This window comes from Prionailurus bengalensis, chromosome D4 (assembly GCF_016509475.1).
Source record: "Prionailurus bengalensis isolate Pbe53 chromosome D4, Fcat_Pben_1.1_paternal_pri, whole genome shotgun sequence".
Classification (NCBI taxonomy): Eukaryota; Metazoa; Chordata; class Mammalia; order Carnivora; family Felidae; genus Prionailurus; species Prionailurus bengalensis.
The window spans coordinates 55,093,082-55,103,352 of NC_057359.1; the positions used below are offsets into that span (position 1 = coordinate 55,093,082).

The following is a 10,271-nucleotide window of genomic DNA, read 5'->3' on the forward strand; positions in this document are numbered from 1 at the left end:
TTGTACACTCTTGCTTCTTTTGTCATAGATTAATTGAACATATAAGTGTAGGTTTATTTCTGGGCTCTCTATTCTGTTCCATTTATCTATATATCTGTTTTTGTGCAGCATCATACTGCTTTGATTACTACAGCTTTGTACTATATCTTCAAATGTCTTTTTTTCTAATTCCATAGCAAGACAGTCTTGAAAACCAGACATTGCAGAGAGAGAAATATTTTTTATAAATTCTAAAATATCATTTTTTACATATAAGAAGCAATGTTTCCATGTCTGAAAATAAAGTTTTCCTCTAAGCTATGGGCAGAGTGGATGCAGAGGTGACCCAAGGGAAGTTCCTGTAAGACAGGAATAGAAAATAAAAAATATTTTACCAAAAGAAGAAAAGAAAGGCAAGAGGTGAAGTGCTCGGGGCCCTGGCTTTCCCTTCTGACCTTTGTTTCTGAGTGGCAACTTAAAGGCTATGCAAAAGAAAACTCCAGAAAGTTTGGGGAAAGGAAAACCAGAGATATTTGTGCCCCACTCCCAATTTGGGATTTGGAAGGAGATTGCCTCTCAGGATACACTGTGTGGACATGGGGTATGACAGGAGCATAGAGGAAGACAAAAGAGAAGTTATATAAAAAAAGTTATACTTGTTGCACTGCTTGCTATTCATTTTGTTAAATTTTAACTCCAGTTTACAAGTAGGTCAGCTTAGGTTTGCCTGGTTCCGGGGGTGCCCCTGAGGCCCAGGCTTAGGTCTTTCCAGTAGCCTGTGGGAACAAATGTGGAACAGTTGTTGTAGCTCTGATTGACTCCCACTTCCTTCTGTCCAGGAGTGACAAGATCCTGCCCAGAATCGACTGTCCACACAGCATTAGTCAGCAAGTTCTGTCATTGCTGTTGGTGCCCTTAGAGTAAGCATACTCCTTTCTCTTTTGCAGCAGTGTGGTTATAACCACAGGCAGATAGACCTGGGTGCCCACGGTGGTCCTGCCAGTTGTTAGTTGTCTGACCTAGGGCAACTTTTGCTGGGCCTTGATTTTCATTATCAATAACAAATTTATAATAAATAGGTATAATATTTCAGGGCTTACAGCATGGAAAGCACTTTACAAAGCATATAATATGCCTTATCTCATTTAATTCACACATTCACCATAGGTGTAGTAAAAACTGTTTTTATCTTCATTTTATAGAAGAGAAAACCTGCCCAAAGTTGCACAACTAATAAGTAGCAGTAGGAATTGAATCTGGGTCTGGCTGACTGCAAAACCTGTGAAGTTAATGGCCATATAGGAGGACTCCTTGGGGCTGATGCTCTGAGCACCTCGGAACATAACGACCCCTTATATGTAATGTGCCTGCTAATCTGTGTCAATAGTTGGTCCTGAATAGTATCAGCATTGGTCCCTGTGTGGTCAAGGTAACTCTTTTCTGTGTATACACAACTTTTAAACAAGTCCCACATTTATTCTGACAAAAATATTTGAATCTGTAACTATGACTTCTCAGTTTCCATTAAGCTCCCTTCTGGGGCTGGGGTCATGCCACTACACGCTCCCCCTAGATTTGGAGACCGATGCCTCCTGGTGACCGCCTGCGGCAGCATTCCTTAAAGCCAGTGACAGCCTGGGCAGGTTCCCAGCTGCTGAAATTAGCCTGCAGGATCCTTGAAGGCAAAGGTATATTTTAGGACAGAAGTACCAAACAACATCACAGAATGGCAAGTGATCAGAACACAGCCCCTTCCACGTTTTCCCTGATGTCCAAATAGTTCATGCTCCTGTTTGACCCTATTGTATAGGTGGCTTGTATACAATGAGAGAATCTATTTATTTGTTAAATCAACAAATATTCATGTACATACAATTCTGGAACTGAATGATAATAACTTTCTTTTAATACGTTATAATTATAATAAACAAATTATCTTCTTCATAGGACTGCACCACATTTTAGTTAGCAAACTTATTTATTGCAAGTGATTTCATTATCTGCTAAATTCTTCCATGGGAATCATTTAGAGTTCCTGGTAATAATAATGACTGATGATAATGCTTCTTAATGAATTACCATGAGTAAAAAGTATGACTCAATAGCCCCAGTATGGAAAGAACTTTCTGATCTAGATCAGGAATATTCAAGACAGAAAAAAACTCAGATGTTTTATTCCACACTACCACCTGCCCCATGGGCATAATTTACAAATCACGAAGTAGGCTCAGAGACTCTATGTCATTTTCAAGGTCATTCAGTGAGTTCCAGACACAACTATGGGTCCTGATTTCTAGGGCAGTGAAGTCACGTCACCTCACCACACCACACTTCCCCATTCACGTTCTGCCATACAACTATGGCAGTAACTGTGAACAGGTAACTCACTACTCTCCACTTTGGGGATGGAACTGAGAGGTTATTACACAGGTCACATTCACAGGAAGAATGCAAAATATTTATCGAATAGAAAGTAGAGATGGGCTAGGAATCCAAATCCAGGAGGAATTTATTGAACCTTCAACATGCCAGACCACCAGCATCTCATCTCATTTGTACAACAATCTGTGCGAATGACATAACTACCCCATTTCACAGCTGAGAAAATGGGGTTTAGAGAGGGCATGACGTGCCCTTAATTCACACAGTAAGTGATGGAGTGAGGATTTATTATTGGACGTTGTGATTCCAGTCCAGGTCCTTTCTACTTCCTCTTGGCAACACTTTATTGAAGTTTCTATTAGCACCCTCAAGGGGAAGAAATAAGGATCTCCTTGGCTACATACATGTCCAAACACTGCATCATGTGCTGTTTCCAGTGTCCATTTTGGGTAAAGGCACAGCATTGAGCTCATGGCTTTTGTGTTGAGGAATTATTCTTCCCTCTGATTGATGAACTGAAATTATTCGGAAAGATCTTAGGTAAAGTGTGACTGCTGGCACGAAGGACAATGGTAATGGAATAATAATAAATTACAACCTCAGGCATCTTCCCTACTGTTCCAGCTTGGACAGCTTATTATCACACAGATAAACCCTCCCACTAGCTCAGGAAAAATGTAAACATCAGCTTCTGCATTTTGCCTATATTGATAGTTGGTCATGTGCCAAATGGGTTTGGTTTGCAATTTAGTACGCAACAGTAAAACTTCTAAATCCACCATCTTTGGCTTGTATTTTATTTCCCCCACATGCTCAAAAGCTCCACCATTTCATTTCTATGCCAGCTGGGAATATGTAACTCTTTACTAATTTCCCCTGTCTCTTATAGGTCAGGTCCTCTTCCTCCTCCTCTTCTTCTACCCCCTTCTTCCCCCTCCCCCCTACTCCTCCTTCTTCACCTCCTCCTTCTCCTTTTTTTTTTTTGTTTTTGTTGCTTCACCTTGCTATGTATGCTAGAAACCTTTAAATATTTAAAGTTGCAATTTAGCAAACTACAGACAAGCCAGAAATAAAAGTCTGGATTAAAAATATTTTTTTCTAGGGGTGCCTGGGTGGCTCAGTCGGTTAAGCGTCCAACTTCAGCCAGATCACGATCTCGCGGTCCGTGAGTTCGAGCCCTGTGTCGGGCTCTGTGCTGATAGCTCAGAGCCTGGAGCCTGCTTCGATTCTGTGTCTCCCTCTCTCTCTGCCCCTCCCCTGCTCATGCTCTCTGTCTTAAAAATAAATAAAAACATTAAAAAATTTTTTTCTATCCAAAGGGTTAGAGATGCACTAATCCAAAGAAGGAAAAGACTGAATCTCCAGCACAGGTTGTTTTGAGAAGTTGCTGGATATACTGCCTTTGTAAGGTGACACCCTGTTAGCCATTGGTGTAGAGACAAAGGGCATATAGTACCTATTGCTGGATTTTCCCTTCTACAAAGTTTCTCCTCCTGCCAGAGCCCTTTCCTTTTGCTTTCTCTTGCTAACTTCCCATTCCCTGCACACCTGCATGGCAGTACAGCTACAGCTTCACCCCCATCCATTGGTACAGCTCTTATCATGACCACCAACAACCTTCTAGTTGCTAAATCTATTGAGTCCTTTCATATTTGTCCTTTATGCCAAACTGTTTATTGCTCCTTCCTTTTCAAAACTCTCCTCTTTAGGTCAATAATAATAATTATTGTCATTATTATTATAAGTTTGCATTAATAGAGTGCTTACAATATATAAAGTGGTATGTTAAACACTTTACATGTGTTCTGTCTTGAATACTCATAACCCCATGGGATAAATATTATTATTTTACCTAGGTTACAGATGAAGAAATTGAGGCCCAAAAGGTTAGCTAACTTGTCCAGAGTGACACAGCTAGTAAGCAGCACTTTTCTGAACCCAGGTTTCCCTAATGCCAGAGCCCATGTTTGTAAGTCTTATCCTACATTGCCTCATAAATTTTTCAGGACAATGACTATATAGAAACAATAAAGCCACTAAAGTTAGATCTAGATCACAATTCTTTTTTCCAAATTTGAGCTAGAGCAATGTTAGAAAATAAAGATGTTTTTTAAAGGTGAGAGTGAAAATAGATCATAAAAGTACCACCAAATAAATTTAGTCTTTTAGAAACAAATTAAGGTAAAATGAAAAAGCATTTGATCATCTCCAAGATTTTTCCCCATATCTTGCTTAACATGTGGGTATTTGGTTTTCAGCCTATGGAAGACAGACTCTGGAAGGCCCCCATGACCCCTACTTCCTGGTGTTCACACGCTTGGATAATCCTCTCTCAGTAAGTGTGAGCAGGACCTGTGACCAGCTTCTAAGCAACAGAATATGGCAAAGATGATGGGATGTCACTTCTGTGTACACTAGGTTACATTTTTAAAGACCATCTTGCTAGCACACTCATTCTAGAGACTCTGCCTGCTGCCCTGGTGAAATAAATGGCCACGTTGGGAAGTCAACGTGAGAAGGGAGTGAAGGTAGCTGCTAAGAACCATGTGCACCCTCCAGGCAATAGCCAACAAGACGCTGGAGCCCTTCGTCCTACAACCACAAGGGAATGGATTCTGCCGAAAATCCAGTTGAGCTTGGAAGCAGATACCTTCCTAAATGAGCTTCCAGATGAGAAGGCAGCCCAAATGACACCTTCCTAGGGAGACCCTGAGCAGAGGACCCAGCTAAGTCAAGCTCTGAGGCACAGGAGCCATGACATAATAAGTGTGTATAGTTTTAAGCTGCTAAATTTGTGGTCATTTTATACGAATACACAGCCTCACTCATGGCCTTTCCCAAATTTCAACAAAAATTCTTATGAAATCACACAAAAAGGACTGTAAAAAAATCATAACAAGACTGGATACTGTGTCTGAGAGTCAGTCTATTCTCAGAATCTTGAAGGGACTGTGCCACAAAAAGAACCTGTGTCAATTATTCTATGTACTAAACGAAGGGCAATTGGTATCTATTCCTGCATAATAAATTGCCCCAAAATTTTAGTAGTTTAAAACACCTGTTAGTATTTATTCTCAAAAAGTTAAAGGTAGCATTACCAAATGATCCAGCAATTCTACTCCTAGGCATATACCTGAGAGAATTGAAAATATGTGTTCACACAAAAACTTGCACACCAATGTCCATAGCAGCATTATTCTTAGTAGCCACAAGGTGGGAACAACTCAAGTGATTAAATGGATCATCTGATGATGAATGCATAAAGAAAATACAGTATGTCCATACAATGGAATATTATTCAGCCATAAAAAGGAATGAAGTGCTGATACATGCTACAATATGATAAAGCTTGAAAATATTATGCTAGATAAAAGAAGCCAGACACAAAATGTCACATATTATGTGATCTATTTGATATGAAATATCCAGAAAAGGCAAACTCAGGAAAACAGAAAATAAATTACTGGTTGTCAGAGGATGGGAGGAGAGAAGAATTAGGAAGTACAGGATTTATTTTGGGGGTGATGGAAGTATTCTGGAATTAAGCAGTGGTAATGGCTGTGCAACATCATGAATATACTAAAACCACTGAACTGTATACTTTAAAATGGTGCAAATGGAAAATTATATGAAATATGAATTTTATCTCAATTTAAAATTTTACATAAAAAATAAATAAGATAAACATTTATTGTTTCTCAATTTCTGGGGATCAAGAATTTGGGAGTGAATTGTGTGGGAGAGTCTAATCTGGGATCTTTCATAAATAGTCAAGATGTCAGCAGAAGCTACAGTCATCTTAAGAAGTCTAGACTAAACTGGACTAGAGCTGGAGAAATTGCTTCAAAAATAATTCATTCACATGGCTATCAAATTGGTGCAAGTTGCTGGTGGGAGGCCTTGGTTCTTCTCAGTGTAGGTTTCTTCACAGGGCTGAATGAGTGTATTTACAACGAGGCAGCTGGCTTTCCCCAAAACAAGTGATCACAAAGATAGCAAGGCAGAAGATGACATATCTTTTATTTCCTAGCCTTAGAACCCATGAAAGTATTTTCACAGAAAGCAAGAGATTTTGTTTAGCTTCTAACCACTTTTCTTTCCCTATTAAGAAAGTTAAGGACTTTACCAACTAGAATACTGAGAATACAAATCTTCCAGGAATGATAGATAGATAGATAGATAATTGATAGATAGATAAATAGATATCAGAATGTTGTTCTATCCTATTTATTCTACTTTTTCCACATTATCAGCAGCTATAACTCCCACTAACCATGTCAGCATGAAGTGGGGAATAAAGGGAGGGGATTAGGATAGCAAAATGAGATAAATGCCATCAGGTAAAGAACAGTAGGTGGAGCTGGAGAAAGATAAACCCTGGGGAAAAGGTATACAGGAAATTATAGATTTTCATAATACCATCTGTTTAGTTACTAGAGAGCCTGGTAGTGGGAGTAGCAGGCTATAGTATCTCAGTCCAGCCAAGCCAGACTAAATGAACGAGTGCTAGATTTTGCTATCTGAAAATAGAACACAACCAGATTCAAAAGGACAAAGAATGAGGTCAAAGACTATCCATTTACTGTATTTGTTGGTAGAAATATCTCTTACTCAATTGTAAGTTAGTAGGGGAAAAAGCATAAAGCTTATTTTTAAAATGCTGTAGAACAAGGAAGAAGGAATTGTATACTCAGTATAAGAAGAAACCTCAGAACATAATCTAATTAGATCTAGAAAAAGAAAACTCTAGAAATCTGTTTGCCATTTTTAGCAGGGTATAAAAAAATAAGACTGTTTATCATTAAAAAATTATCATAAAAAACTGTTTATCATAAAAAATTATCATAAAAAATTATCATAAAAAATTATCATAGAAAAATATAGGAACAATCTAAGATGGAAGATAACAGGATGATATGAAAATGGAGATGAATGAGATGAGAAAAGTTACGAACTTCAGTATATAATCATATTTAAGTCTATATTTGGAGATAACATTTACACTATGAAAAACATGAGGGGAAAGGAATGAAGAAAATACAATTTTTTAAAAAAGATAGTTATGGAAGACAAAGAAAGAGACTTGGACAGAAGAATTATTCACGTTCCTTCCAAAGAAGAAAACTTGAGACAGAAGCAGTAATCAAAGACATATTTTAGGAATATTTTTCTGAGTTGAAAAACACTGGAATATGAAAGTTAGGAAGGAAAGGGTTGACTCCTTCTCTACCCAGGGTAATAAATGACCTCAACCAGACGTCACTGTAAACATGTCAAGGGTACTTTTTCTTGAGTGTTCTCTATCTACAGAATATTTTCATCAGGATATGCATAGTCTATCTAGTTGCTTATTTTGAATAGAGCTGGAATGTCCAGATTTAAGAAGCATAGCTGGAGAATCAGGGGGTAGCCACGTGGGCATTTTCCTATCCACGTGTAGTTGATGGAATAATAAATCAAATGGTCCTTCAAAACCAGAATGGCTCCCTTTGTGAATAAGATTTCCATACACATTGTTCAAAATTAATTGGTTCTACACACATTGTTCAAATTCCATTTAGCTAATCCAAAACCAAAACTCAAGCCCAATGTGTAAAAATAAAAAGGACATTTTGGCAAACTTTTTCAAGCTTCTGATGATTTCAGGCTCCTTCAGGAAAGGAATGCTTTATTTATACCTGGTGTTTGCCTCTATCCTTTGAATTATTAGGAGAATTTGAGGAGAAGTATGATCTATGATTGCCGTGTGTCTGCTTTGACTTCTGTGTTAGTACAAAGATTGGAAGGGTGAACATGCTCCAGGCAAGACTAATAACAGCAATAACTATCACTTACCATGGAGCTAGGTACTGTGCTATGCATTTTACATCCATTCTTTCACTGAATCTTAAAAACAAACCTAAGCAGTAAAATACTATTGTTATTCCACTTTATGTTAAGGAAACTGAGGCTTAGAGAGTAATTTGAGGTCATTTAAGTGTGTATTTATTTATGAGAGAGAGAGGGTGGGGAGCAGAGGTAGGGCAGAGAGAGAGAGGGAAACAGAGGGTCTGAAGTGGGTCCTGTGCTGTCAGCACAAAGCCTGACTCTGGGCTTGAACTCATGAACCATGAGATCATGACCTGAACCAAAGTCAGACGCTTAACCGACTGAGCCACCCAGGTGCTCCTCTGAAGCCATTGAAGGTCTCAATTCAAGGGGTGCCTGAATGGTTCAATCGGTTAAGCGGCTAACGTTGACTCAGGTCATGATCTCATGGTTTGTGAGTTCAAGCCCCACATGAGGCTCTCGGAACGGAGCCCACTTCGGATCCTCTCTCTCTCTGCTCCTCCCCTGCTTGCTCTCTCTCTCAAAAATAAATAAAAACATTTTTTTAAAAAAGGTCTCAATTCAAATAGTAGAGTTGAGGTTCAATCTATGCTACTCGATTGCCAGGCTTGAATCCTCAACTACTGTGCCTCCTGCCTCCTTTTGGGGAAAAAGAAAAGAGAAGAAGAAGAAGGAAGAAGAAGGAAGAAGAAGAAGAAGAAGAAGAAGAAGAAGAAGAAGAAGAAGAACTCTTCCCTTTTGCGGCCATCGCTGGAGCTGTAGCGGCCAATATGAAGGTCAGTCCGTTTTGGCCTCTGACCGGAGCACGAGCCGTAAAAGGCATTTCAGTGCACCTTCCCACATTCGCAGGAAGATTATGTCTTCCCCTCTTTTCAAGGAGCTGCGACAGAAGTACAACGTTCGATCCATGCCCATCTGGAAGGACGATGAAGTACAGGTTGTGCGAGGACACTACAAAGGTCAGCAAATTGGCAAAGTAGTCCAGGTTTACGGGAAGAAACACGTCATCTGCATGCAAAGAGTACAGGGAGAGAAGGCAAGTGGCACAACTGTCCACGTGGGCATCCGCCCCAGCAAGGTGGTCATCACTAGACTAAAACTGGACAAAGACCGCAAAAAGATCCTTGAGCGCAAAGCCAAATCTCGCCAAATAGGAAAGGAAAAGGGCAAATATAAGGAAGAAACAATTGAGAAGGTGCAGGAATAAAGTAATCTTACATACGACATTACATAAAAACTGTCAAAATGATGAGGAAAAAAAGAAAAGAAAAGATACACGTGTAGACATACTCTGGAAAAAAAAAAAAGGTGTAGAATTGTATGGATAAAAAAAAAAAAAAAAACCCAAAACCTTACAGGCACACCTACAAACAAGTTGCGCACAAAGGAACCAGCTGGCCTCAGGCTTTTCTCGGGCAGCACAAGTGCCAGAACGCACTGGAGTAGCATCTTCAGAACTTTTAGGAGAGAAATGCTCCAATCCAGGTTTTAAATATTCACTCAAATAGATGTGAAGGCAATCAAAAGGCAATCTCATGTTTGTGAGAAACTAAAAGTCTCTCTACTCACTTATCCTCTTAAAAATCAAGCAAGAAAGCAAGCAAGCAAAGAACAACCCTGAAGATTAAGAGACAAATCAAAATTAATGGGAAAAATAGGAAGATGTAAAAGAATTGGCAACAAGTATCAAAAACATTTTGAAATACATCTAAAGAATTATAAACTCCGTTACTAATGGAATAGAGTTGTCAAACTAATACTGACAGAAAGAAAGGTTATATAGTGTAAAAACATTTTAATTAAACTCCAGATTATATAACGAAAGACTAGAAATGGAGTTGCGAAAAGGAACTGTTATTTCTTCATTCATATATAGAAGAAAATGCAAAGATACCATTTCATTTCTTATTTTGATAATTAGAAAAAATATAGTTAATAATATTTTTTAAAAAGCTAAAGAACTACTAGTGATCTTCAAAAGTAGAAGATAATAAAAGGAAATAAAACTGTATAAGATATAGGAAGATATTATCTTTATACGGATAACAAAATTATAAAGATACAAGAAGACCACAAGTACA

The 10,271-nt window shown here is 38.6% G+C and overlaps 1 protein-coding gene across 1 annotated transcript; it reads left to right on the plus strand.

The window, feature by feature from the left end:
- The first annotated feature begins 1,564 nt into the window (after positions 1 to 1,564).
- On the plus strand, positions 1,565 to 9,440 carry LOC122474404 (60S ribosomal protein L26-like). Its single transcript, XM_043565281.1, has 3 exons — positions 1,565 to 1,667; positions 4,620 to 4,696; positions 8,930 to 9,440. The coding sequence occupies exons 1-3, from the start codon at positions 1,565 to 1,567 to the stop codon at positions 9,395 to 9,397; spliced, it is 648 nt and encodes a 215-aa protein (XP_043421216.1). The 3' UTR covers positions 9,398 to 9,440.
- Positions 9,441 to 10,271: the final 831 nt, after the last annotated feature.